Source organism: Aethalodelphis obliquidens, unplaced genomic scaffold (assembly GCF_003676395.1).
Source record: "Aethalodelphis obliquidens isolate GAN/ISIS:26980383/991018 unplaced genomic scaffold, ASM367639v1 scaffold31, whole genome shotgun sequence".
In the NCBI taxonomy this organism is placed as follows: domain Eukaryota; kingdom Metazoa; phylum Chordata; class Mammalia; order Artiodactyla; family Delphinidae; genus Aethalodelphis; species Aethalodelphis obliquidens.
The window spans coordinates 14,083,544-14,110,250 of NW_020837975.1; the positions used below are offsets into that span (position 1 = coordinate 14,083,544).

The following is a 26,707-nucleotide window of genomic DNA, read 5'->3' on the forward strand; positions in this document are numbered from 1 at the left end:
ACGTGGAGAAAACTGGTTCAGCGGACACACAAATTGTAGAAGCACATTTGCAGTATAAAGTGGATTCTGTAATGTAAACAGCCTGTATGTACACCGCTGCAGGTAAAAGGCCGGTATGAGTCCCTCATCTATATTCCTTTTAGGCATGTGCTGGAGCCTGGCCTTTGAAAACACTTTCAAAGGTGAGATCCTTAGGGAAAAATCGTGTCTGTGAAGGTCAAGGAAAGCAGTACAATGGGGGGTGGGAGGCGGGCGGGTGCAGAAGGTGCCTTTGGCAGCAGAATCTGGAAACAGGTCCCAGGACTTCACCTAACCCATCATCAGACACCTTTGTGCAAGTTACTCTCAGCCTCAGCTTCCTTGCAGATAAACTAGGAAGACTTGTCCCGACCCTCTACTTCTTAGGGTGTAAAATGAAGTCTTACTGAAGAAGTGTGGAAGGTAGGAAAAGCTAATGTTCCATTATCCCCGAAATAATTGAGAAGAGGTTTGGGTTTTTTCCGTTTTGCATTTATTCTTACCTACTGCACACCGTCTCCTTCCTACCCTAGCTCTCCTGTGTCTACCCTCGACCCTCAGAAGGCTGCTGCCCTCCAGCTGTTCTCTCCTTTTCCTTCTCACTTTTGCTCCCTTTGCTCGTTTTGCATCAGGATCAAAAGCTGTTGTCCATGTTGTCTTCCCTGACTCCAGGCTCATCTGGCTGCTCTTCCCACTTGCCTCCTGGTAACCCACATCACTCTCTGAGGAAGCAACAAGGAAAACTTGAAGCAAAACGAAGTCAACTGCAAGAAGGGTCATAATCCAAGAAAGAGGTTTGGGGCAGATGGGAAATTGCAAATTGAGCCCCCTTTTCGGTGTGTGGGGTGTGGTGGTTTTGCCTTACCGAGAAGGCATGGATTCCAAATAATCCCCAAATGCAGACAATACTGAAATAACTTATTGTGGGATATGTTAGGAAAGGGATCCTGGAGTCAATTCAAAGAACCACAAAATGTTGGTCCTGAAAGGAGTCTTTAAAAAAAAGTATAGTCAAGTGGCTTCTAAAACAGGCAAATCACAAGAACCTAATTACCCAGAGAGCGCTGTCTTAAACTAATACGTAAGTGATAAACAAAGGCAAAGCACAACTGTAAGTCTTCCTCCCATTCCAGGCCCCACTCCCATTTCCCAAAAATAACCCCCATCAACTCTTTCTTGTACATCCTTCCAAAACTGTTATATACAAGTACATCTATAGCCAAGAAACAAAAACAACAAAACAAGTGGGAACCACTCTCTTAAAACCCTATTCTCTTCTGTATCTTGCGTTTTCAAATGTAACCAAATATCTGCAGTTTTATAGTCAGGATTCTTTGGTTTTAAGCATCAGAAACCAGTCTGCTTGGTTAACCAGCATAAAGGAGTTTTATAGGAAGGATAAAAATTAAAGGGAAGATTGAAGAACTTAAAGGCTTGAGAGGGACTTCCCTGGTGGTCCAGTGGGTAAGAGTCCAAGCTCCCAATGCAGGGTACCCGGGTTTGATCCCTGGTTGGGGAACTAGATCCTGCATGCATGCTGCAACTAAAGATCCCACATGCCACAACAAAGATCCTGCGTGCCACATCTAAGACCCAGCACAGCCTAAATAAATAAATAAATATTAAAAAAAAAAAAAGGGCTTGAGAAAGATAGGAATAAGAAAACTCCAAGAGGTCTTAGTAGGTGGAAATCCTTAAAAGTCTCCTCCTTTGGGCTTCCCTGGTGGCGCAGTAGTTGAGGGTCCGCCTGCCGATGCAGGGGACACGGGTTCGTGCCCCAGTCTGGGAAGATCCCACGTGCCACGGAGCTGCTGGGCCCGTGAGCCATGGCCGCTGAGCCTGCGCGTCCGGAGCCTGTGCTCTGCAACGCGAGAGGCCACAACAGTGAGAGACCTGCGAACCGCAAAAAAAAAAAAAAACACGAAGTCTCCTCCTCTTCTTCCAACATCACTCTGCTGAAGATTCAAAACCTGGAAGAGAGGGTCTTATGGAGAAGTGGGAGGAGTTGAAAAGATCTTCCAAAGACCCCTTCAGTTTATGTATTGGGAGGGCAAGTGTGTTTGGATTAGATACTCCACCCTCCAAAGACTATTCAATGAGGGAGTGATCAGTCCAAAAGAGAAATGGATGGATGTCGGTGGGCAAAAAAATAAAAAATACTCCCCATCGAGATTTCGGGACACAAAGACCTACCTCACTCCGTATAATTGCATGGTCTTCCATACATTTTTTAACTATTCCCTAATGATGGACAACTGAAATGGTCAAGAAAAAAGAGAACAGAGGCCTATGAGGACAGGCTAAAAAGAATAAGATTCTTGAGGCTGTAAATGGCCCTGCCCCATTCTCATTCAGGAATGTCAGTTAAAATCTCATGTCTTGCCCAGGGCCCAGGGCATATGCTCAATGGTCAGTAAGCATGTTTTCAGTTAGTGAACATGTTTGGGTTCAGGAGGACTCCGTCTCTTTTTTCTTTGGATCAGTCTGGTGGAACGATGGCTTTCACACTGAGAATAAGTGCTCTTCTAGCACCATCTGCTGGCATTGGAAAGCCTTTCCTGAATCCCCGCCTCCGAGTCTTTCAGCCAGGAGTATTGTATTGTTAATACCTCTGAAATACCTTCAGTAGCACAGAACCTACCTTTTATCTGTAGACAGGGAAGTTACAAAATGTTTACTTTTTTTGTTTCTTGTTTACTATTTAATGGACACTTTACAGTTTGCCAACCTTTCTGTTTTTGCCTTTCCACAAAGTAAGACACATGGTGAGGTGCTGAAAGAGCGAGTAAAAATGAAGCTCACGCCATAGCCTGTGACTCTGAAGACTATGTAGACCTTTGACATTTATTCGTCAGCTACTGAGCTCTGCGCAAGGTACTGTCTTTCTGGTTGAACTAATTACATAGCACATACCAATACGATGCCTTGAGCTTAAGATGGTTAACCAGCCCCTGCAGGTGCCCATTGTTGTCAGAGGTGCTGTAGAAGATTCAGAGAAGTATGTGACAACTTCTCAGCCTCCAGAGAAGCCAGTCTAATCAGGAAAAACAAGCCAAACAATACAGGATAAAGTCTGTGGATATGCCTGTAAGCACTGTCAAAATATGACATTGCCTTAGACCTTAAGAGAAATATACATACTGTGCTAGACATTTGGCAATGCCTGGAAACAGTTTTGTTGTCACCACTGGGGTGGGGATGCTACTGGCATGCAGTGGGTAGAAGCCTGGGATGCTGCTAAACATCCTACAATGCACAGGACAGCCTCCGTTACAAAGAATTGTCTCGCCCCAAATGCCAATAGTGCCGAGACTGAAAAACCTGTGCTAGACTCTTAGGATCAGTGATACTCTCCTAGTATCATGGCGAAGAAATGTTAAAAATATAACAACTTGCTGAAGGAATTCAGAAGGATAGAGCCTACTCAAGAACTCTGCTGGTCACAGACGTGAAGTATCCCCATCACTTTGAAGCATGTTTAAAGTGCAGAATAGCAACCCCCGCCCCCTCCTGAATAAAAAATGTGCGTTTTAACAAGATCCTCAGGTTACTCCTATGCACATTAATGCTTGAGACGCGCCTGCTCTAGAGGTTTCAGAAAAACACGGGACGGGACTTTTCATTGTTTTATGAAGACCGGGAAAGAAGGAAGCATATGGCAGGTGGTTAAGAACTATATGAGGGAAGGTCCTGACTTGGTAAGTTGGAATTTCTAGTTTTCGGTTCAGCACCAATAATAATTAACAAAGTGTTAACTGCTTACTGCCAGACTCTGTGCTAAACGCTTTATATGGAGTAGCTCATATAACTCGCCTAAGGCTACAGCAAGATCCATCATTATGTCAATTTAATGGGTAAAGGAAACTAAGGGACAGAGGGATTAAAGAACTTGCTCAGGGACCCACTGACGGAGCCAGGCCGACAGAATCAGAGTTGCCTTTTTTCACCGTCCTAAGTAGTCCATACACAGCTCCACCCACACGTGAGAGCCAAAACCATAGACCCAGCTCTTCCCTCCCAGAAAAGGAAACGTGCAGCCCAGCGAGCGGAAATTGGAGGAGCAGCTCCCACCCCCACCGGAAGTCGGTGCATTGTGGGAAGCGTTTCGTTGTTTGTTTACACTGTGGCCTCCAGCATTATGAGAGTACAGCTGGAATAAAAAAAGGCTGTGTTTTGAAGATAACACGGCTCTAAAAAGCTTCGAAGCGGTGCGAAGGAAGCTTTGTGCAACTTTTGGCGGGAATCGGGATTAGCAAAACCTCAGCTGTTCACTGCCGCTAAAACGGCCCGGACCGCCCCTCCAGGGGCTAGAGTAGACGTCTCTATGGTCGAGTAAACAGAGAAGGTTCTCTCTTCCCCACGCGGTGGGGCTGCGCATGAGCAGTAGCCGCAGAGTTGGAAAGATGGCGGAGGAAGAGTAAGTTTTGGGGGCTGTGAGCCGCTGGCTTGGCGTCTCGAGCATCTGGTGCCATCCACAGTGTTTATTTCTCGGTGGCGGAAAATAAGGATAATTGTGGACTGAAGGGAGAGAATAGGAAAGGTTCCAGATTACAGAGGGAGGAGTAAGGAGCCGTAGGGGTTGGGTGGGTGGGCGGGCGGAGGGGGCTGCAGTCGAGTTCGGGTTACCTCAAGGGGAGAGGATTGACTTTTAGGCAGCGGGGCTGGAGAGTGGGTTACTCCAGCCTGGCTTAAGTGTTACCCCTACAGATGGGTCTGCACCCGTCCCAGCCCCACGGGGCCGAATCTCATCGCTGATGGTGTCTGTAAAGCTGTGGCACTAAAAGCTCTGTTGACGTATATGAGGACCAGTGGTTAAGGGGTTCATGACTTTTTAAAAGGTTTTGGAGACGAGGGAATGTGAGAGGTCCATTTTGAAGACTGGAGCCAGAAACCACAGATTTCAGAGGCGCCTCAGTCCTTAGTAATTTGAAGACAGTAATGTTTCCCGAAGCCCAGGATATCTTTCGGAAATCCATTGAAGATTTGTTTACTTAATACTATCGTTTGTCTCCATTTTCTGTGTCAGGCCAAGAAAAAAGATCCCTTTGGTTCCAGAAAATCTCCTGAAAAAGAGGAAGGCTTATCAGGCCCTGAAAGCCACCCAGGCAAAGCAGGCGCTTTTGCAAAGGAAGGAGGTAATGGTGGAGAACCAGGTGGAGGGAATTAGAATTTGTATTTGATGAGTTTTATCCAGCATGTGTTGAACTAGATTTGGTACTGACAGTCTCTTCTCCCATCGGTTGGATTATGCAAGGTATAGGGTTCTTGTCTTTGCTTAGCAAATATGTATCACTTTCAGCGAACAAAATACTGGCATAAAGTTGTTAAGGAAAAAGTGAACGGAGAGTTCCAGGTTCATACCAAGTGACTTGAGAGACCAAACATGCTTGTGTACCTGAAAGAAAACTTTTTTAATATACCAAACGATTTTTGCTATTTGCTAAATGTTTTTGGAGAAATACGTATTTTGGAGGCAGGTAACGAAGTGTGAGCTTTATGATGCCTAACATAGTGTTAGGTTCCATAAACACTTGCTGGTAAACATTGGCTGACAGCACGTAAATTAATTGGGTGTTTATTTATTTAGCAGGGACTTTTCCCAATAAGTTCCCAAGTTTTCTCACCACCACCTTCACTCGGGTATTTTGGTTTTCCCACTATATAGGAATAGAGAATGTTTGTCTGCGCCCCTTTCCAGAACATAGGGGGAAATAAGCTTTATCAGTAGTGACTAATGAATTACTGTTGTGGAAGTAAAGATGACTAGAGGCATAAAACGGTGATGGTTTGCCTTCTCTGTAGCAGAGGAAAGGAAAAGAGATCAAGTTTAAGCGACTAGAATGGTTCCTACATGATTCCTGGCGGCAACTACGTGACAAGGTGCGACTCAGACGACTAGAAGTGAAACCTCATGGCTTGGAAGTGCCAGATAAGCATTCCTTGGCCTTTGTTTTACGCATCGAAAGGTAGGGAACTTGCTGGATTTCATGAGGCTGGGGCAAACTATTGGTTCAGCTTTAGGCCCTTTTTAGGGACATGAGATAGTAGGCCTTAAGCCATTAATGCAAGTTATGCTAGGAATTCAGGGTTGAGCAAAACATAGATTTTGTCTTCAAGATTAGGGAGACTGAGCTTAAGCAAACAGACATGAGAATACACTGACTGCTTTGAGGGTAAAGTGCTGGATGTGGGGACAAGGGGCCCTCGGTGTGGTGTGTCATGGTTTGGGACACTGGGAAGCAGGAACTTGAAGGTGAGACCTACAAAAATGAAAGGGTTGGGAGAAGGCTTTCCAGGCACAGATGGAAAAAGTCCTGAAGTGGCGGATCAAGGCATCTTCTAGGAACTGAACCAGGGTCGAGTGGATGGAGCATGTTCAGTGCTGGGGAGAGTACAGAAAGCGTTTTCCATGTTTAGTGATACCTTACCTATTCCTATCAGCACATACAGCTCTGCCTGTTTCCCTACCCAGTCACCTGTGGGTTTTAAATATGTATGAGTCTCCTACCACTGCCATAATCTCTTTCCTGGACTATCACGTCAGCTTTCTAGCTGGGTTTCCCGGACTCTGGTGTCATGCACTATTTTGTTTTATATGCTCCCTCAGTGATGGCCAAACAAATCTGATCATGTCTCCTTTATTTAAAATCTTCCATAGTTTGTTTTTTTCTGGGTTTTTTTGTTTTTGTTTTTGGCCCTGCTGTCTGGTTTGTAGGATCTTAGTTCCCTGACCAGGACTGAACCCAGACCCTCGGCAGTGAGAGCTTGGAGTCCTAACCACTGGACCACCAGGGAAGTCCTTAAAATCTTCCATAGCTTTTAATGCTCACAGAAGCAAGCCTAGCTTCCTTAGCTTGATGTGTTCAACCCCACACACACACAAATTCAGGGATCATTTCTGTTCCCTTAGCACCTCAGGTATTGCTCCACATAGCATGGAAATGACCTGTTTACATAGCTGCTTCCCATTCAGTTGCACTTTGTAAGTCACGGTCTGTGTCCTACCCTCTGGGTGCCCAGTAGTGGCAGACATTTCATGGGTGCTTGCTGGACAGAGCCTGACTTGCTCTGGTGTTCATTTCAGGATTAATGGGGTGAGTTTACTGGTGCAGAGGACCATTGCAAGACTTCGCCTGAGTAAGATTTTCAGTGGTGTCTTTATGCAAGTAACTCCTCGGACCATAAAAACGCTTCGTATAGTGGAACCTTATGTGACCTGGGGGTGAGTATGGATTTTTGTGTGAATTCACATGTTTGAAAAGGTTGAGAACATTGGGAGGCACAGGGTACTGTCCTCCAGTGCTCATGTTGCCGTGTCCAGGGGACGTTTTGCTGCGACCACAGTCATCAGGAATCAGCTGCCAGCCTTGAGAGTCTCAGAACACAGGGCGGGTAGAGTGGGGGTTCCCAGAGCGGCTGACAATGGTCTGAACAGGGCTGTGGCAGGGCTTGGTCAGCTGTAGGCTAAGGCTGAGTAAGACAAGTAGAGGACAGATTAATTCTTGGAATCTTGAAGCAGAGCTAGGTAGTATTCCTTCAAACAGTAAAACCCAAAAAAGCCTTGGATTTCATTTCAAACTCTTGAATAGGGTCACTTAAGGCCAAAGTCCTAGACGATAAGCCAGGATGTATTTTTGCCTGGAAAATAAATCTTTATTTGGTGAGCGATTGTATGCATAAATTTTAATTTCTAATTACATAGGGCCGCTTGGGTTTTTCACCTCCTTCAGGTGAATTTCCAGGCATCCCAGCTGCAGCATGTTGCAGGACACGTTGGGGAGGGGGGTTGGTAGAATCCTTAGCCAGGGTGCTGGACTGTGTGGCCAGTTAATACAGTGCGCCTGGTGGCCGTGGGGAGGTGGCTGAGGTTGTATTTTACTCTGCCACACATAGATTTCCAAATTTGAAGTCAGTTCGGGAACTCATCTTGAAACGTGGACAAGCCAAGGTCAAGAATAAAATCATCCCTTTGACAGACAACACGGTGATTGAGGAGCACCTGGGTAAGTGAACTTAGGAGTCGGAGCAGAAAGAGTCCCAAGAACCTGCCAGAGTGCCGAGCTCTGGCATATAAGAGCTTCACTGTGTGTGCTGGGAAAAATGAATAAAGGAATCTGAACCTTATGTTTCTTAGGGAGGTTTGGTGTCATTTGCCTGGAAGACCTCATTCACGAAATTGCCTTTCCGGGGAAGAATTTTCAGGTGATCTCAGGATTCTTGCGCCCTTTCCAACTCTCAGTAGCCCGTCACGCTACCAAGAATAGAGTGGGCTTCCTCAAGGAAGTGGGCTCACCTGGCTATCGAGGTGAACGCATCAATCAGCTCATCCGGCAGCTGAACTAAACCCAGGTAAGGCAGGGCTGAAAACTGCCCTTGGGCTGACTTTGGATGGGCTATGCCTTGCCTCTTAAAAGATCTTTTTGCATTTACGAATGTATGAGAATAACTCGGGGTAGGGGAGCTGGTATTCCCAAGTCTAATGGATGGAGATACTTGGAACAGTGAATGCCTGGCTAGGGCATGGGGTTTTGTGTACCCCAAGAGTTACAGGATAGAAAACACTGACTAACCAGAAAACCTTCTGTGTTGCTGTGGTCATTTAGCTGGAGGTGGAGAGAGAATAATATTGAAAACTAATTTCGAAAAGGACCTGAAGATCTAAATCATCACTTGTTGAAGGAATGTTAATTCTTTGAAATTGCTCTTTATTGTGATTACTCTTAGGTGCCAAGTTGCATTTGAATTAATGAAATTGTTTTTCTTCCCCAGCATATCTGAAAGCACAGTGCGTTGGAAGCATGTGTTTTTGTTTTATGGAATTGTTACCCAGTATCTTCAAGCAAGATTATTTTCTGCTGTATCTTCAGAAACTGGAGGGGAAGGGTCAGAGAAAAGATGGCGATGTTCAGGGCAGGCACTTTTCATCCCACTTCAGTTCCAAGAAAAAGTTCCTGTGTGTTTTCTGCAAAGACCGCCGTCCACCTCATACCAGCAAAGGACTTGTGCCATGGAGGAGGGAGTCCTGTTTTATCACACCTATCCTGGGATTTAATGTTGGTGAACGAACAAATACCCACATATGAATACAAGACAGCAGTGGACCAGGCCCAGGGGCATACTGAACCTGGGGTATCCAAGGGCCTTGTTTTAGAAAGAACTTGAAATACAATTAGAAAGAAGCGCACAAAAACAATGCCCTGTTGTCTGCTGTGAGTCTGTGTTCTAACTTCCGTGACGGCTTAGTGAGCTCCGACTGGCTGGCTCTGGGTGTATCTGGTAGCTTCCTTATTATCATCTTTGCAGCTGGCTTAGTGCTTTTCTCTAGCTCAGGATTTTAACCGACTCTTGGATCTATGCGAAGGGAAGGACCCTTTCCCCAGGAAAGCATGCATACACTCCAGTTTTTTTCTTGGAAGTTTAGGGTGTTGGTAGATCTTTCTCAGGGACCCAGTCATCTTATGTGAAGAAGTCCTGCACTACCAGGATTGGTCACATGGGCTCTGACCTTGCTAGTGTCCTCTGGTTCTGTGCCCTGTGGAAGACCAAGTCTTACCAAGGTGGCTTTTTTCCCTTCAAGCCAGTGGGTGTTTCCTATTAAGAACATGGTGGTAGATTGCTGAGCCCCTGTGCCTTTAATCAGTTGATCTAAAAAAGAAACAGAAAATTTTATTTGAGCCAAATTTGAGGATTATAACCCAGGAGGAGCATCTCACAAAGCCCTGAGAACTGTTCTGCCCATTAGAAGTCAAGACACAGTTGTATAAGCTTTTTGAGACAGAGGAGGGTTGTACATCAAATGACGTATAATTGACAATTTACATAATCCAGACTTGAGCAGCATGTGACCCCTTATCAAGAAGGAATTTTACCCTTAGGAATTGTTGTCTTAGGAGAACGTTTCTCTTTATGGTTGAGTGGAAATTTCTGCTGATGGGGAAGGTTTGGTCAATGCATAACGCAGATAACACAGCACAGTGGTGGGAGACAGGAGGCCAAAGGGCACAGATTTTTTGTTTAAATTTTTCTTGTCTTGCCATAAAATGTGTATCTTACAGTTTGCCCCTGTTGATCATCAATCTTTTGACAGAAAGCGTTAGGTGACCAAATGTTTGGTCCCTCAAAGCTAGGGGGCTGCTTGCTCGCCTCAGTGTCTATCATGTCCCTTGATGCCGGGTCCTAGTAGCCCGGTTCTCTCTTTTAGAGGGTTATACTGGCAGAATATTTGTCAAGGATTGACAGCCAATTCCAAGTTGTCCAAAAAGGTACTTAAGCCAGTTTTCCTTGCATGTACATTGTGTATGTCCATAATTTTATAGAAAACTATAGATGTGACCTATAGTTCCAAGTCATTCAAACATCATTATCTTAGTAGGAGCAAATGACACAGTGTGAAAGGCAAGAAACTATCACCTTGTAAGTTCCACAAACTCATTTAAATTGGTAGGAGGAGGAACAATGTTATTAGCAAAAGTTCAAGCCAAAATTCTGGACCAAACCATTTTCGTAGTATCAATACTTCCTCTAAACTGGGAGAGAGGGTTGTTCAGAGCAAAAGTTTGACTCCTCATGGGTCATGAGGTGAATTAAATATCACGGCCAAATGGTAGTACCATTGGAAAACTGATAGAAACCAGTGTGCCTGCACTAAAGGCAGACTGACAGCTTGGCAGGAACTATTTCCAAGGCTGCCTGTAAGTAAGTGACCAAGGGAAACCAATTGTGAATCTCCCTACTGGGGAGAGCCAAGGTCATAAACTTGTTCCATAAATCAACTGGTTCCCGTTAGGAGCTACCTGATACTCAACATCTAATATAAAGGATTATTTATGGCCAGAACAGGCAGCATTAATTAGCTGGTTAAAGGGGGTCTCACTGGGCTTCCTGGTGATGCAATGGTTAAGAATCTACCTGCCAGGGCTTCTCTGGTGGCGCAGTGGTTAAGAATCCGCCTGCCAATGCAGGGGACTCGGGCTCGAGCCCTGGTCCAGGAAGATCCCACATGCCATGGAGCAACTAAGCCCATGCATCACAACTACTGAGCCTGTGCTCTAGAGCCCGTGCTCTGCAGCAAGAGAAGCCATCGCAATGAGAAGGCGGCGCACCGCAACAAAGAGTAGCCCCTGCTCGCCACAGCTAGAGAACGCCCGCGCGTAGCAACGAAGACCCAACGCAGCCAAAAATAAATAAAATAAGTAAATGTATTAAAAAGAACAAAAGCGAGTTTCAGTTCATTCAGGAGATGCCTGATATGGTCCCTTCCAACACGGCTGCAAGGAGTCTTTTTTTTTTTTTTTTTTTTTTTTTTGTGGTACGTGGGCCTCTCACTTTTGTGGCCTCTCCCGTTGCGGAGCACTGGCTCCCGACAAGCAGGCTCAGCGGCCACGGTTCACGGGCCCAGCCGCTGCGCGGCATGTGGGATCCTCCCAGACCAGGGCACGAACCTGTGTCCCCTGCATTGGCAGGCGGACTCTCAACCACTGCGCCACCAGGGAAGCCCAAGGAGTCCTTTACCTGATGTCTTTTCCAATATGAATAATGTCCTGGTTGCAGCTCACGGTGGATCTGATCTTCATCCAAAGTTAGAATACTGTGATAGCCTTCAGAAACAGTGTCCTTTTAATTAAACTTTGCAAGGAGCTATCTGAGAAGTGAGTCTTAGCCAGTAAATGCCTGAATTAACAAAACTAGAATATTCACTGAAACATAATCTTTTTCTTTCTAAAGTTAACCTCATTTCTACCAAATATCTGGTTAACTGACCATATAGCTAGCTATAAATGACAAAAGACTTTAAGAGTCAAGGTTAAAGAACTTGATTACAATGCAATTGAAAAGAAACTTGGTTACTGCTGTGACATACACTAAAATTATGACTGATATCACTTACCAGGACATACCAGAATTTTGGGAGTTCCACTTAATTTCTAGAATATATATATTAATAATGTTTACACATATGACATAAACTAAAGTTTTATCACCATCTATTTAACTGCTCCCCATTTAACATACCAAATATTCCTCTCTCTGAGATGGAGAGAAAACAAATATTTTGAGGTGCTCCAGGGACCCTTTGGAAAACCTCAAAGTTAGAGGTCAAATGACCTTCATTTAGTATTTGATCTTTGGAAAGTTTGTCAAAAATATCAAAAAGTTATGGGCTTCCCTGGTGGCGCAGTGGTTGAGTCCGCCTGCCGATGCTGGGGACACGGGTTCGTGCCCTGGTCTGGGAGGATCCCACATGCCGCGGAGCCGCTGGGCCCGTGAGCCATGGCCGCTGAGCCTGCGCGTCCGGAGCCTGTGCTCCGCAACGGGAGAGGCCACTACAGTGAGAGGCCCGCATACCGAAAAAAAAAACAACAACAAAGTTTTAAAACACTTGGTCAAATAGAATCACAGGTCACTGTGAAACAATACCAATTCACTTAACCAGCGTGATGATAAAAGTTCTCAATAGCAGGGAATTTCCTGGTGGTTCAGTGGTTAAGACTTGGTGCGCACACTGCCAGGGCCCCAGGTTCGATCCCTGGTCGGGGAACTAAAATCCCATGAGCCAAAAGCATGGCCAAAAAAATAAAAAACTTAAAAAAAAAATCTCAGGCAAATACAGATCACTTAAACACAAAGAAACTCACAATCTATTACCAAAAGCAGTTCAATATTTTAAGAAAACTTTGTCCTCTTAGAGGACCAAATTCAGGTTTTATACTACTTTACCTTTAAAACATTTCCTTGGGCTTCCCTGGTGGCGCAGTGGTTGAGAGTCCGCCTGCCGATGCAGGGGACACGGGTTCGTGCCCCGGTCCGGGAAGATCCCACGTGCCGCGGAGTGGCTGGGCCCGTGAGCCATGGCCGCTGAGCCTGTGCGTCCGGAGCCTGTGCTCCGCAACAGGAGAGGCCACAACAGTGAGAGGCCCGTGTACTGCAAAAAGAAAAAAACATTTCCTTAATTAAGTTCAATCTTATCTCAGCCAATTTTGACCATGCACAAAACTCTCAGTGTTCCTTTTCCACAAACTTTCCACAACTTTCTGTATCTATTCAGAAACAACCAGCTCTAGGACAAAACCTTTTTTCCTTTAACAAAATGCATTTTCAATCCTCATACCTTCTTTGCTGAAAACACACATCCTACTTCCTTGCATACTGAAATGTTTCCCTTATAATTCTTAACCTTAAAACCTTAATTTTTCTCTGGAATTCCCTGGTGGTCCAGTGGTTAGGACTCCGAGCTTCCACTGCAGGGGGCACGAGTTCGATCCCTGGTCAGGGAACTAGATCATGCATGCCGCACATGGCGCAGCCAAAATAAATAAATAAAAATGGTGTTTGTCATATCAGCATTTCCTGATTGACAAACTTATGCTTATGCTTTAGTTTTCCTCTTCTAAGAACGTAGACCTCCCCAGCAATTAATGTTCCAGAATTTTATCCTGTTTGAAATGACCCAGATAGTGAATGAATTCTCATAATTTACCTTGGTTTAGTTTCAAGTTACCAAAATCTGCAGATACTAACCTTTTTTTTCTGGTTGCACCATGTGGCTTGCTGGATCTTAGTTCCCTGACCAGGGATTGAACCTGGGCCTCTGGCAGTGAAAGCACAGAGTCCTAACCACTGGACCACCAGGGAATTCCCTGGTTCGACTTCTTTTAGGTGGCTCAGTTTCTCCCAATGACAGCCTAAAACCATCTTGGGTGCTCGGAACACTAGGTGATCAGCCTCTGTCACGCCACCTGGATGAGCAGTACTTACTTAATGACTGTAATGGGGTTTCCCTATGGGACCGCTACACATCATGAAAATTGATCCTCAGACACTTCCCAGAGATCCTCAGTCATCTGAGGATGGCTTGTGGCTGGAAGGAGCAAAATGTCCCTTTATTCTTTGGCGCTGAATAATTCAGTCTCTGATTTCACTAGCAAAAGTTTTGTTCAGACCATATATCAACTCTTTTTTTTTTTAAGCCAAATTTAACAAAACCCCAGCCACATGTTTCCCTGGGCCTCTTGCCCAGACGCCCTAGGTGCCTAGGAAATGCACCGGTGCCCCTTAAGACTCTAAGTCTTAAGTGAAAACCAGCTCAAATAAAACTTTTAGGATCAACACCCAAACAATGAGATCCAAATATCAGGAGAGCCCACCAAAAACACCTGGGGAGTGCTGAGAAGCAGGTGGGGCTCAATGGGCCCACGCTGGCACCAAGCACTTGTTCTGCATAGACTCCCGGTGGCCTCTGGCAGGAGTCTCTGATATCCTGCTGACTACACCAAGCATATGTCGATGAAAAATTTTAATCAGTCGATCTAAAAAAGAAATGGAAAATTTTATTCGAGCCAAATTTGAGGATTATAACCCAGGAAGAGCATCTCACAAAGCCCTGAGAATTGTTCCGCCCATTAGAAGTCAAGATACAGTTATATATGCTTTTTGAGACAGAGGAGGGCTGTACATCAAATGACCTATTATTGACAATTTACATAATCCACATCTGAGCACCATGTGACCCCTTATCAAGAAGGAATGTTACCTTTAAGGAACTGTCTTAGGAGAATGTTGCTCTTTATGGTTGAGTAGAAATTTCCGCCGATGGTAAAGGTTTGGTCAATGCATAATACAAGATACACAATGCACAGTGGTGGGAGAGAGGAGGCCAAAAGGCAGAGAAGATTTTTTGTTTAAATTTTTCTTCTCTTTCCATAAAATATGAATTTTATTTCACAGTTAACTGGCTCAAGAGTGAACCTGCCAGGATGAGATGTTATAGATGTTACTCTTATACTGTAAAGCACTGTGAAGTCAGATTACTTTAAAATGATGTATCAAAAAGTCACGGGAGGGCTTCCCTGGTGGCGCAGTGGTTGAGAGTCCGCCTGCCGATGCAGGGGACACGGGTTCGTGCCCCGGTCCGTGAAGATCCCACATGCTGCGGAGCGGCTGGGCCCGTGAGCCATGGCCACTGAGCCTGCGCGTCCGGAGCCTGTGCTCCGCAACGGGAGAGGCCACAACAGTGAGAGGCCCGTGAACCGCAAAAAAAAAAAAAGTCACGGGAAAAGAGCAGTTGAGTGTGGAAGCCCCAGGGTTTATATCCCAGATCTGTCGTATACTAAATATGGAAATGCTTCCACTCTTGCCTATAAAATGAGGCTAATATAGTCTAGCCTGTCTGCCTCCCATGGTTAAGAGTATTAAGCAAAACAACAGTTTTTAACTTAGAAATCTATGTAAAGGAAGTTTTAAAAATTATGCTCTTCTGTATTGTGTACCATGTTATATACCATTCCCTGAACAAGTTATGGGACTATCCTTTTTTCTGGGGAAAATTAGTCCTATTATTGCGTGCTAATGCGGGATCACGACAGTCAACATAAATACCTGATATGTTCTAGGTGTAGCGAGAACAAAAGACCTAGTTTCAGGAAACAATAGTAGGTGCAGTGAGTCATGCAGCTGATTTAAAGAGACTGACTTTACAAGGTAGTTAAAGCTTTTCCTTGGCTCTAGAGCCTCTAGCCCCTTGCCTGACCCAGCTGGTTCTTAGAGCCTAAGGTTCTAGGGGTTGTTGTTGACTGGCTCTTTTTTATGCTTTGAGATTTCATTCGTTGTCATTCTGGGGCCAAGTTTTTTCATCAAGCCTTGTTTTTCACTGCCTATCTGGAGAATGGCTGTCTGAAATAAAAATGCCACTTGGATCCCAAATTCACTTCCACAACCACCAGAATAAGCTGAATCGGGAGATAAACACTAACTTCTACACTCCTAAGAAATCATTCCCAGTTGGTCAGAACCGTTTAGTGTGTCCTAAGTAGCATTTTAAAAATAAAAACACATCTATGCACTGCAAGTAGTAAAGTATGAGATTTGTTTCAATTACATATAAGGACTGAAACAGGATTACATTTTTTTTTCTTTTTTTTAATTGAGGCTCACTGTCTAGAGATACAAATACAAAACCACCACAGTGGGGCTTCCCTGATGGCGCAGTGGTTAAGAATCCACCTGCCAATGCAGGGGAAACAGGTTCAAGCCCTTGCCTGGGAAGATCCCACATACCGCAGAGCAATTAAGCCCGTGCGCCACGACTACTGAGCCTGTGCTCTAGAGCCCGCGAGCCACACCTACTGAGCCCACGTGCCACACCTACTGAAGCCCTCATGCCTAGAGCCCGTGCTCTACAACAAGAGAAGCCACTGCAATGAGAGGCCCGCGCACGGCAACAAAGAGTAGCCCCCCTGCTCACTGCAACTAGAGAAAGCCCACGCGCAGCAATGAAGACCCAATGCAGCCAAAAATAATAAATAAATAAATTAAAAAACAACCACCACCACCACAGTGATGCTCCAAGGAGGCTTAAGTCCAGCTGATAGGTGGTGGTGAATGCACAAAAGAGAAACAGCAGTGGCCAGTATCCAGGGTCCTAGTCTATGCAGGACACAGTCACACCCTCCAAATCTCAGAGTTATATCAACTGAAAGATACACAACCTAAAAGTTGAGAATTATGTTTTATTTGGTGGACTTTCTGAGCACTCAAGCCTGGGAGGCAGCTTCTCAAGATAGTTCTGAGAGGCCGCTCCAAAGAAGTAAGGGAGCAGCCTTTACAGGATATACAGGAGTTCTGCAGCAAAAACCAGGTAGCCAGAACATCAAAAGATGACTGTTAACTAAAGAAAACCAAACATCTCAAGTTAACGAATTTAACACTTTTCTATGTATGAGAAGATGCAAGAGTCTGAGCTTATTGAAATTATTTCTTTGCTATGTACCTTAGCTGTCCAGGGCCAGGATCCTGTTCTTTCCCTTCCTGAGTCCCCTCAGGGTGCGCCCTTCGGGTGGCTGCAGTGGCTGAGGGCTTGGCAGTGGCAGCCCGCTTGTCTCTCCTCGAGTTCCCTCAGGGCTCACCGTCGGGGCGCTTGTAGTGGCTGATGGCGTGATGGCTGCAGCATCCTCTGTTGATATGGCAGGCAACATTTTTCACCCACAGTGCTTCCCCTTAGTAATAAAATTCGACCAACATTTGGGAGACATTTCATGACCAATTTTGTCCCATGGTGCTAGGAAGGCTCATTCCTAGATCAGGCAAAGATTCTGTTGATGGCCTACTCGATGTGTTAACTTTTTTTGGATTAGGCCCTGTTGATAATGTAAGATCCTCTGCATCACCTGTCTTACTAGTCTATTATGATCCAGGAAATGTTTTCCCTTGTTGCTTCTTCTCATATCTAGAATCACACTGTTACAATTATTGATCTATTTCCTCAAGATGTTTAGCCATCATTAATTTTGTTGGAGACCTGGTTACACATTGGGTAATGCAAGAGACAATCTTATAAACTAGATGGGATACGTAATAAAGCTAGTAACATTAATAAGGTCATAGTACAGCAGAGAGAAACACAAAGCATAAACAATCTGGAAACAAAGAGAACAAACAATGATTAGTATAACTAGTTGTAATTTGGTTGTAATAAACCATCAAGTCCACAGGAGACCCAGCTGGAGAAGCCAAATTCTGTAAGGACTAGGTAGAGTGAAGAAGATAAATGATTCATCTTTGTTTATAAAGGTATACTTTATCAACTTTTTGTAGGTCATAGCATAAGAGGAAAGGTTTTTCTAGAAAACAAAGATTAAAAGCCAGGATATTACAGAAAAAGTCATAAAATTATAAATCATGTTTATCAGTTCATTCAGTCCCATGTAATTAATTTCTGATGATCTGGAAGAAGTGTTCAGGTTTTCCATTAGTTTTGCAATTTGTTACCTAGTTCAGTGGTATGATCCAAAAGTTATCAGAAACTTATATTTGTCAGAAATCCTTTTTATGAATTTTCTTGAAGATTTCCATTTTATAAAAGCTTCAGAGTAAAACAATGACTGTCTATAAATGACAAGACTTAAACGGCATGGTTAAAGATCTGATTACAAGGCAACTGGCAAAAAACTTGGGTATTTCTATGACATGTAACATTTTAAGATAATAACTAGAATTATGACTGATAACACTATACCAGAGCATATCAGAATTTTAGGAATTTCACATGAATTTTGGAATATCTATAACATTTATCCATGCCATATAACTAAGGCTCATCTCCAATCATTTGACAATGTTTCTCAAGTAATTTAACATACCAAATAGGCCTAATTAGTTTAATAATCCTCTCTGAGATTAGGGTTCCTTTGAAGCATCCCAGAGGTAACCAGAGGTCAAAAGAACTTTTGTTAGAATTTGATATTTGGGATATTTGTCAGAAATATTAACACTTGGTCAAACAGGATCACAGGTCACTGTGAAACAACACTCACTTAACCAAAGTGACAAAAAATTTCAAAAAAAAAAAAAAGATCACTTAAAGGCAAAAAAGCTCACAAAATCTGTTACCAAAAGCAGTATTTCAAGAAAACTTTATTCTCTTAAAAGAGAGAACCAAATCCAGTCTTGCACCAGTCTACTTTTTTTTTTTTTTTTTTTTTTGCAGTACGCGGGCCTCTCACTGTTGTGACGTCTCCCGTTGCGGAGCACAGGCTCCGGACGCGCAGGCTCAGTGGCCATGGCTCACGGGTCCAGCCGCTCCACGGCATGTGGGATCCTCCCGGACCGGGGCACGAACCCGTGTCCCCTGCATCGGCAGGCGGACTCTCAACCGCTGCGCCACCAGGGAAGCCCCAGTCTACTTTTAATAACAAAATCCATTTACGAAATTAAATTGAATCTAATATGAGCCTGACCATGTATAAAACTCCTTTTTCAGGGCTCCCTTTTTACAAATCTTCTACAAGTTTCTGTATTCATATTAATTTGTCCCTTATTTTTTTAATACAGAAATAACCAGCTCTAGGACAAAATCATTCTTTCCCCTTAACAAAATGTACTTCCATTCCTCATACCTTCTTTTGCTGAAAACACACATCCTACTTTCCTTGCATACTGAAATATTTCCCTTATTATCTTTAGTAGTTCTAATTACATACTACAATTTTAACTGTTAAAAACCTTAATCTGGGGCTTCCCTGGTGGCGCAGTGGTTGAGAGTCCGCCTGCCGATGCAGGGGACACGGGTTCGTGCCCCGGTTTGGGAGGATCCCACATGCCGCGGAGCGGCTAGTCCCGTGAGCCATGGCTGCTGAGCCTGAGCGTCCGGAGCCTGTGCTCTGCAACAGGACAGGCCACAACAGAGAGAGGCCCGCGTACCGCAAAACAAAACAAAAAAAACCTTAATCTCTGGGCTTCCCTGGTGGCGCAGTGGTTGAGAGTCCGCCTGCTGATGCAGGGGACACGGGTTCGTGCCCCAGTCCAGGAAGATCCCACATGCCACACAGTGGCTGGGCCTGTAAGCCATGGCCGCTGAGCCTGAGCGTCCGGAGCCTGTGCTCCGCAACGGGAGAGGCCACGACAGTGAGAGGCCCGCGTACCGCAAAAAAAAGAAACATAAAAAAACTTAATCTCTAGCACAAACCAACAAGCAGCAAGTAATTATAAGCTGTTTGTCATACCAGCATTCCCTGATTGGAGTATCCCATAACCTCTAGAAACATATAAAATAATTTCTTTCCTCAATGTGGTACAAGGTATGTTTGTAATAAACCCAGACATCTTTAGTTTTTCCTTTCCTGAGAAGAATAAAGTGATTAACTTTAGACCTGTTTAGCAATTAATGTTTCAGCATTTTATCTCATTTGAAATGACCTGGACATTCAATAAATTCCCATCATTTAACTTAACTTAGCAAAACTCAAGTTACCAAAAATCTAGAGAAACTATTTTAGACAGACATACCCAAGATATAATTATTTCTAAAAGAGTTCACCTGAAAACTATCTCATTTACCTTCATTTTATAACTTATGAAAATATTATCCTACCACATTAATTTGTTGCTGTTGTTGCTGTTGACAAAGTCTGTAACAGAAATAACATGAATGCTGGGCTTCCCTGGTGGCACAGTGGTTAAGAATCCACCTGCCAATGCAGAGGACACGGGTTCAAGTCCTGGTCCGGGAAGATCCCACATGCCGTGGAGCAACTAAGCCCGTGCGCCACAACTACTGAGCCTGCACTCTAGAGCCCACGAGCCACAACTACTAAGCCTGTGCTCTAGAGCCCACGAGCCACAACTACCAAACACCGTGCGCCTAGAGCCCGTGCTCCACAACAAGAGAAGCCACCACAATGAGAAGCCCGCACACCACCAAGAAGAGTAGCCCCCACTCACCGCAACTAGAGAAGGCCCGCACACAGCAACGAAGACCCAACACAGCCAAAAAAAAGACATGAATGTATTAACCTTTAGTAAACCTAGGTACAATACAGTAAGACATGTCTATATTAAATTAAGTCAGTGAGCTTAAGCTAGCTTTAATACCAGATGTTATACTATATATAAAACAGTTAACCAACAAGGACCTACGTATGGCACAGAGAACTATACTCAATACTTTCTTTTCCTTTATAGGAAAAAAATCTGAAAAAGAAAAAAAGTATATATATAAAACTGAACCACTTTGCTATACACCTGACACTAATACATTGTAAATCAACTATACATCAATAAAAACATATTTTTAAAAATGTTAATTTAATATTGAATATTTCTTAGATCACATAAACCTGAAATTCATTCTGACCACTTTCTTCTATGTTTAGAAATATTTAGTTTGTAACACCTTACTTTTAAGTTAATTATATAGAGCTTTTTAAATTTCAATTTTGATATTTCTAGAAGTACATACTTCTCATAATAATATCTCATAATAATGTACACACAGACACATAAACAGACAAAACTAGAGATCTCATAGCTTCACTTTAAAACTTAGTTATTGGGAACAACTGCGCAGAAGGGGAGAGGCAGCATGTGGAAAGGAGGGCCTCTGGAGTGTGGAGTTCAGCAGTTTGGGGCCCAATTATTGAAGACAGCTGTGAAGCCACACACTCCTCTGGGTTCTCCGGATCTTCTGCCTCAGTTGCAAGCACCTCCTCCATCAAATGTCTTCAAATTCCTGAGAAACTGGAGCTCACTAGCGAGACTACAGACAGCCCTACTCAGTCACCCTGGTGTTCACAGTACCACAGACAACTGCTAAAATCCCAACCAGAGCTGAGTACCTCTGCAGAGTTTTTCGTAGAAGATAGACCAATGCCTAATTTGGAAATAGAGAAGGAAATTGAATTAGTCAATGAGGATTACTGCATTAAACAAGAATACCCGTTATGCGAAGACCATAAATTATTCTGGGTGACGCCACGAAACTCTGCAGAGTTAACCATAATAAAGGTATCTTCTCAACCTGTCCCATGGGACTTTTATATCAACTTCAAGTTAAAGGAACGTTTAAATAAGGAGTGTGATAATTTGTGTCGCTGGTATCAATACCAAGATGGCTGTATCGTTTGGCACCAATATATAAACTGCTTCACCCTTCAGGATCTTCTTCAGTACAGTGACTTTATGACCCATGAAATGACAGTGTTGATTATTTATAACCTCTTGACAATGGTGGAGAAACTACACAAAGCAGAAATAGTCCATGGTGACTTGAGTCCAAGGAGTCTGATTCTTAGAAACAGAATCCACGATCCCTATGATTGTAATAAGAACAATCAAGCTCTGAAGATAGTGGACTTTTCCTACAGTGTTGACCTTAGGGCACAGCTAGACGTTTTTAACCTCAGCGGCTTTCAGACTGTACAGATCCTGGAAGGACAAAAGATCCTGGCTAACTGTTCTTCTCCCTATCTGTTTGGTATAGCAGATTTAGCACATTTACTATTATTCAAGGAACACCTGCAGGTCTTCTGGGATGGGTCCCTCTGGAAACTTAGCCAAACTATTTCTGAGCTAAAAGGTGGTGAACTGTGGAATAAATTCTTTGTGCGGATTCTGAATGCCAGGGATGAGACCACAGTGTCTGTTCTGCGGGAACTTGCGGCAGAAATGAATAGGGTGTTTGACACCACATTCCAAAGTCACCTGAACAAAGCTTTATGGAAGGTAGGGAAGTTAATCAGTCCTGGGGCTTTCCTCTTCCAGCAAGATATGCAGTCAAGTTTCTCACAGATTCCTGCCTAAAACCAATGGTTGTACTGTGGAACACTGGACCTGTATATGCTATGATTTAATATAGGTACACTACTAACACTTTTCTACTTTTTGATAGAAGTATATTTCTAGATAACTGGCATTTTCTACTCAGCAAGGTACCTCCTCTTGGCCTTGTCTAACAAAGAACTGTTTTATTCTAAATGGATTCCGTATTAATGGGTACCTTGTTGTCATTTTTTAAACATCTTTATTGGAGTATATTTGCTTTACAATGGTGTGTTAGTTTCTGCTGTATAACAAAGTGAATCAGCTATACATACACATACATCCCCATATCTCCTCCCTCTTGCATCTCCCTCCCACTCTCCCTATCCCACCCCTCTAGGTGAACACAACCTTGTTGTCATTTAACGCATTTTTCTCAACTTTTCCCTGTGCTTTTCCCGTTTGTAATTTGTGACCTGTACCCTTAAGACCACTATGTATTTTGTAAAGAATAAAATAGTATTTGTTAAAAAAAAAATTTAGTTATTGGGAGTTCCCTGTTGGTCCAGTGGTTTAAGACTCCAAGCTTCCACTGCAAGGGACGCGGGTTTGATCCCTGGTTGCGGAATTAAGATCCCACATGCTGTGTGCGACAGCCAAAAAAAAAAAACCTTAGTTATGAATCAGTTATTACAATATAAACTTACTAGTTTATAAATAACACTTGGAATGAATTAAATTTGCTTGCTCAGATTACTAAGCCTTTACTATTTATGGAAAAGACTTAAGATTTGTATTTGTCCTTGATAAACCTTTAAGGAGGCTATGAATTAGATTTTGGCTGAGGGAGACTTTCCACCTGTTTGAGTTTAAAAAGGCCACTTTTTCCTTTTTTTCTTCCTTAGTTTCAGGTTCTTTCTGATTGAGTTAATTAGGCTCAGTCTCAGGTTTCTGTGGGCTGTATTTACATTTCTGTTGTCAAGATTTGCAAGACAGGGACTCCCCTGGTGGTCCAGTGGGCTCCAAGGAATTCAAGCGTTTTTGTCAATCTTTTAAGCTGATTAATTGGCCTGTTGCCCCAAGTAATTGTTGGTCAAGTATCTCAGTGTAATTCTTTCCAGCCCTTTAAATATATATTTTTAAACTGGGGTAAGTAGAGCAGACTTGTTTGGGGCCCTTTAATGTTGGGAACCAATAGTGCGTCCCTTTGGCCCATCCAACCTTAGGTAGTTTTGTATCAAACCTTTAATTTAATTCCATTAACATCTGTTTTATTTATTCCATTTTTAAGTAACCACCTGAAAATTTCCAACTTGTTGGGAAAAAGTCCCTAGACTTTCCCTTCACCTTTTTCTTGTTTTCCTGTTAATCAACCTAATTTAAATTAATTATTCTGTTTTTATTGTTATCCGTAAGACCCATTGAGGGGAAGGAGAGACCACAATAAGGCTTCCCAAACCACTTTTTTTGGGGGTGGGGGGTTGTTTTAAACTAAGGGAGTTCTTAGGTTAACCATTACATATATTTTTCCCACCTTTTTTTTTTTCCTCATAGGTACTAATAAAACAGCTAGTTATAATGAGAGCTCCCTAAAACTTTACCAATTCAGAGTTTTCCCAATTTAAAGGCTCCATCATCTGGCCATTAATAAGATGTATCTTAATAGTGACTCAAACCAATAAGATGCAAGAGGCATTCCCCACAAGAGTGTGTGAAGGCTGCTGCCTAAACAAGATCCAGAAAGTTTATTCCCAAAAATAGTCTAAGAAAGTAAAGGCCTTTGTTGTACAGGCTGACGCAATGAAGGTTAAGATGGCAAAAAATCCCCGAGAGTTGGTACAGCTAGATAAAAGACTGCTCAGAATCCCAGTCTATTTGATTGGCTGCCAAATGTACACCACACGTGCACCTTTTGGATGGCAGAGACCAAGTTCTCAAAAGCCACACACGCAAAAGGCTGGAAGAAGATCAAGTAGAACATTTACATCTCAAAGACACAGGAAGAGAAATGAAACTTCCCCCGGAAGGGCTTTTATTTGTTTTTGTTTTTTTAAGGTTAGAATTTTGAAAAGATGTTTTTATCAAGCCGGCTTTTTCTAACTTAACTGCGTATTCAATAAATGAGCCCAATCTGAGTCATTTTCAGGGTGAGATTTCCTCTGACTCCCAATTAAGTAGGTACTTGCAAGTATGAGCTCAGTACATTCATGAATCTGGCTGGAGTGTTAATCGGAGGTTGGTTTTCTGATGCCCTTCGTTTTTGTTTGAGAGAATCTATTTCCCGTTTTAAAGCTGAATTCGTCGGGGATAAAATTTACTATTGCACTTTTATCCTGACAAAGTCTTATTAAGGTAGCCAATTTGATGAAAACATCGGGTCACCCTCTTATCTAAACATTCAGCCCAGACTGCTCAGTACTTTTTTTTTTTATTTGTCCGCGCGGTGTGGCATCTTAGTTCCCTGACCAGGGATGGAACCCGTGCCCCCTGCAGCGGAAACGCAGAGGCTTAACCACCAGACCACCGGGGAAGTCCCCAAATATCTTTTCAACTGAGCAAATCCAAGTGTCTTTCAACCAGGTTCCCCCCAGTATCTTTCAGCTGGGGGGCATTTTCTTCCAGTGTCTTTCACAACTGGGCTCCCCTAGTATCTTTCACCTAGGGAGGTCACTCCCCAATGTCTTTCAAATGGGGAGCCAGGCATCTGCTAGACACTGCCAAATAAAACTCAGGATAATCAACCAATAATCAGGAGATCCAAGAACCAGGAGAGACTCACCCAAGTTCGTATGAACTCTCCAAGGAGGCGGATGGGCACAAGAGCCTCTGCCAGTACCAAGGGTCCGGTTCCTCGTAGAGTTCAGGCGAAGAGAAGTCTGCTCTGGTTCCCTCCATGGTCACCAAAACTGTAGACTGAAAAAGAAAAAAAAAAAAGCAAAACCTCAAAGTTGAGAATTATTTTATTTGGCAGACTTTCTGAGGACGCAAGCCCAGGAGGCAGCCTCTCAGATAGCTCTGAGAGACTGCTCTGAAGGATAGATAGGAGTTCTGCGACAAAATCAGGTAGTCAGAACATCAAAAGATTACTGTTAATTAAAGAAAACCCGACATCTCACGTTAGTGAGTTGAGCTTTTTTCTGTGAACAGGTAGATGCAAGAGTCTGGGCTCACTGACACCTTGCCTTTGATATGCGCCTTAGCTATCCAAGGCCAGTATCCTGTTCTTTCCCATCTTGAGCCCCCTCAGGGTGCGCCGTTGGTAGTGTCTGCAGTGGCTGAGGGCTTGGCAGCCGGCGGCCCATCTGTCTCCATCCTCGGTTCCCTAGGGCTCGCCGACGGGGCCGCAGCACTGGCTGACGGCTAGATGGCTGCAGCGTCCTTTGCGGATAGGGCAGCAACATTTTTCATTCACAGCTGCAAAGGACCTCGAGCCTCAGGAACCCACTATGTGCCATCTAGGAAGGCGCTGTCGCAGTCTCCCCGGAGCCAGGCTCTTCCAGGAGGGTCCTCTGCCCATAGGGAGGGTCGTCGGGCCTGTGGCCCCGGGTCTGGAAGGGCGGCGCGAGGGCGTCGGCGGAGCCCGAGGCCTCCCAGGGCTTGGGCCTCCGCGGGAGCCGGGACGCCGTGGGTTCGCCGAGGGTCGCCACGACGTGGCGTCTCTCCAGGCCGGGGAGTCCCCGGCCCTGCTGGACCAGCTGCAGGAGCTGCGCCAGGGTCACCGAAGCTGAGGCTGAGTCCGCGGGTTCAGGAGCCGCGCCACTCCCGCTCTGACTGCCGGACGGCTCCATGGCTGACGTGGAGCCTGAGCGCTTCCGGGAGGGATGGGTGCAACCACCGTCGGAGGAAGTGAAGGGGGGCGTAGACCGTACCAAGCGGCCCAGAGAGCGGGGAGCACTGGAAAACATGCTCTGCGCGGAAACGCTTCACCTACACATACACCACTTAACCCGCCCCAGAGCCTCCAACATGGAATGCTTTAGAACACGGGAAGGTTTGCACAGAATGGAACGTGCCTGCCGACACGCCGATGCAGGCAAAAAGACCTGAGTTTGCACACTCGCCCGGGCACCGCGCACACACCTGCGTTCATGCATGCGCTGAGACTACTGCATAGCCACGTGGTGGGGGGAGGGTGGGGGAGATAACCTCCATCCCAGGCTCCAGAGCACCAGACAGAAAATAATGGAGGAAATGTCTCCAGTGGTCTCAGGAAAACTGGAACAAAGGACACCACTGCAGAGCCTCGCCACTCTCTCCCCATTTCCTGCCGTCAGGACTATTCCAGACTTTCCCAGAGGGGAGAAGAGAAGATGAAGGCGGGCCAGGAGTGCTACATTCCCTCCAGCTGCTTGGGAAGCCAATGCCAATAAAACCCAGGTTTCTAAGTTTATCGAAAGCTAGCCTGATCTGGCACAGGCCGCCTTAATCAAGTAAGCAAAGCTTAATTACGACTAATCGGACAAACTGGCAGCATCTGCCTCCTGAAGTGATGCACTGCAGGGACACTACAGGTGCAGGGACACTGCATCTCCTCTGTAGTGTTCCTGCCAAAAGTGTTCACTCGGAATCTAAACTGGAGGAAATGAGCAGACAAACCAAAGTTAGAGACATTCTGCAAAATGACTGGCCTGGATGCTTTATAGATGTTGATACCATAAAA

At 44.3% G+C, this 26,707-nt stretch overlaps 3 protein-coding genes, 1 long non-coding RNA gene, 1 other non-coding gene and 1 pseudogene across 8 annotated transcripts in view; 3 read left to right on the plus strand and 3 right to left on the minus strand.

Moving 5' to 3' along the window:
• The window catches only part of BICRAL (BICRA like chromatin remodeling complex associated protein), a 115,315-nt gene extending 105,240 nt beyond the window's left edge, over nt 1-10,075 (plus strand). Inside the window, exons 15-24 of one of the 4 annotated variants that reach the window (XM_027127274.1) lie at nt 144-812; nt 2,773-2,892; nt 3,610-3,720; nt 3,978-4,435; nt 5,045-5,153; nt 5,821-5,984; nt 7,103-7,240; nt 7,912-8,021; nt 8,153-8,367; nt 8,788-10,075. The gene's annotated coding sequence lies outside the window, so the exon portion shown is untranslated. The remainder of the gene's footprint in view (nt 1-143; nt 813-2,772; nt 2,893-3,609; nt 3,721-3,977; nt 4,436-5,044; nt 5,154-5,820; nt 5,985-7,102; nt 7,241-7,911; nt 8,022-8,152; nt 8,368-8,787) is intronic. The other 3 variants (XM_027127273.1, XM_027127272.1, XM_027127275.1) reach the window with 3 other exon arrangements.
• On the plus strand, nt 4,326-9,208 carry RPL7L1 (ribosomal protein L7 like 1). Its single transcript, XM_027127277.1, has 7 exons — nt 4,326-4,435; nt 5,045-5,153; nt 5,821-5,984; nt 7,103-7,240; nt 7,912-8,021; nt 8,153-8,367; nt 8,788-9,208. Exons 1-6 carry the CDS (start codon nt 4,395-4,397, stop codon nt 8,359-8,361), a joined length of 771 nt encoding a protein of 256 aa, XP_026983078.1. The 5' UTR covers nt 4,326-4,394; the 3' UTR covers nt 8,362-8,367; nt 8,788-9,208.
• Nucleotides 10,076-13,082: 3,007 nt separating the features above from the next.
• LOC113631122 (uncharacterized) lies at nt 13,083-14,952 on the minus strand. The gene is made up of 2 exons (XR_003437189.1): nt 14,163-14,952; nt 13,083-13,876 (listed from the first exon to the last, which is right to left on the minus strand). It is a non-coding gene; the product is annotated as an uncharacterized LOC113631122 (long non-coding RNA).
• Nucleotides 13,578-13,650, minus strand: TRNASTOP-UCA (transfer RNA opal suppressor (anticodon UCA)). Its single transcript has one exon. It is a non-coding gene; the product is annotated as a tRNA-Sec (tRNA).
• A 5,338-nt stretch (nt 14,953-20,290) lies between the features above and the next one.
• On the plus strand, nt 20,291-22,089 carry LOC113630918 (mitotic checkpoint serine/threonine-protein kinase BUB1 beta pseudogene; annotated as a pseudogene).
• Nucleotides 22,090-24,989: 2,900 nt separating this feature from the next.
• PEX39 (peroxisomal biogenesis factor 39) lies at nt 24,990-25,848 on the minus strand. The gene has a single exon (XM_027127278.1). The coding sequence runs from the start codon at nt 25,833-25,835 to the stop codon at nt 25,503-25,505; it is 333 nt and encodes a 110-aa protein (XP_026983079.1). The 5' UTR covers nt 25,836-25,848; the 3' UTR covers nt 24,990-25,502.
• Between the last annotated feature and the right edge of the window lie 859 nt (nt 25,849-26,707).

Bases quoted from the DNA above. Each gene is read 5' to 3' on its own strand.
- RPL7L1 (XM_027127277.1), top strand. From the start codon at position 4,395: ATGAGCAGTAGCCGCAGAGTTGGAAAGATGGCGGAGGAAGA. The intron at 7,241-7,911 runs GTGAGTATGGAT...TGCCACACATAG, and splicing joins GAACCTTATGTGACCTGGGG to ATTTCCAAATTTGAAGTCAG. The intron at 8,022-8,152 runs GTAAGTGAACTT...TATGTTTCTTAG, and splicing joins GGTGATTGAGGAGCACCTGG to GGAGGTTTGGTGTCATTTGC.
- PEX39 (XM_027127278.1), bottom strand. From the start codon at position 25,835: ATGGAGCCGTCCGGCAGTCAGAGCGGGAGTGGCGCGGCTCCTGAACCC.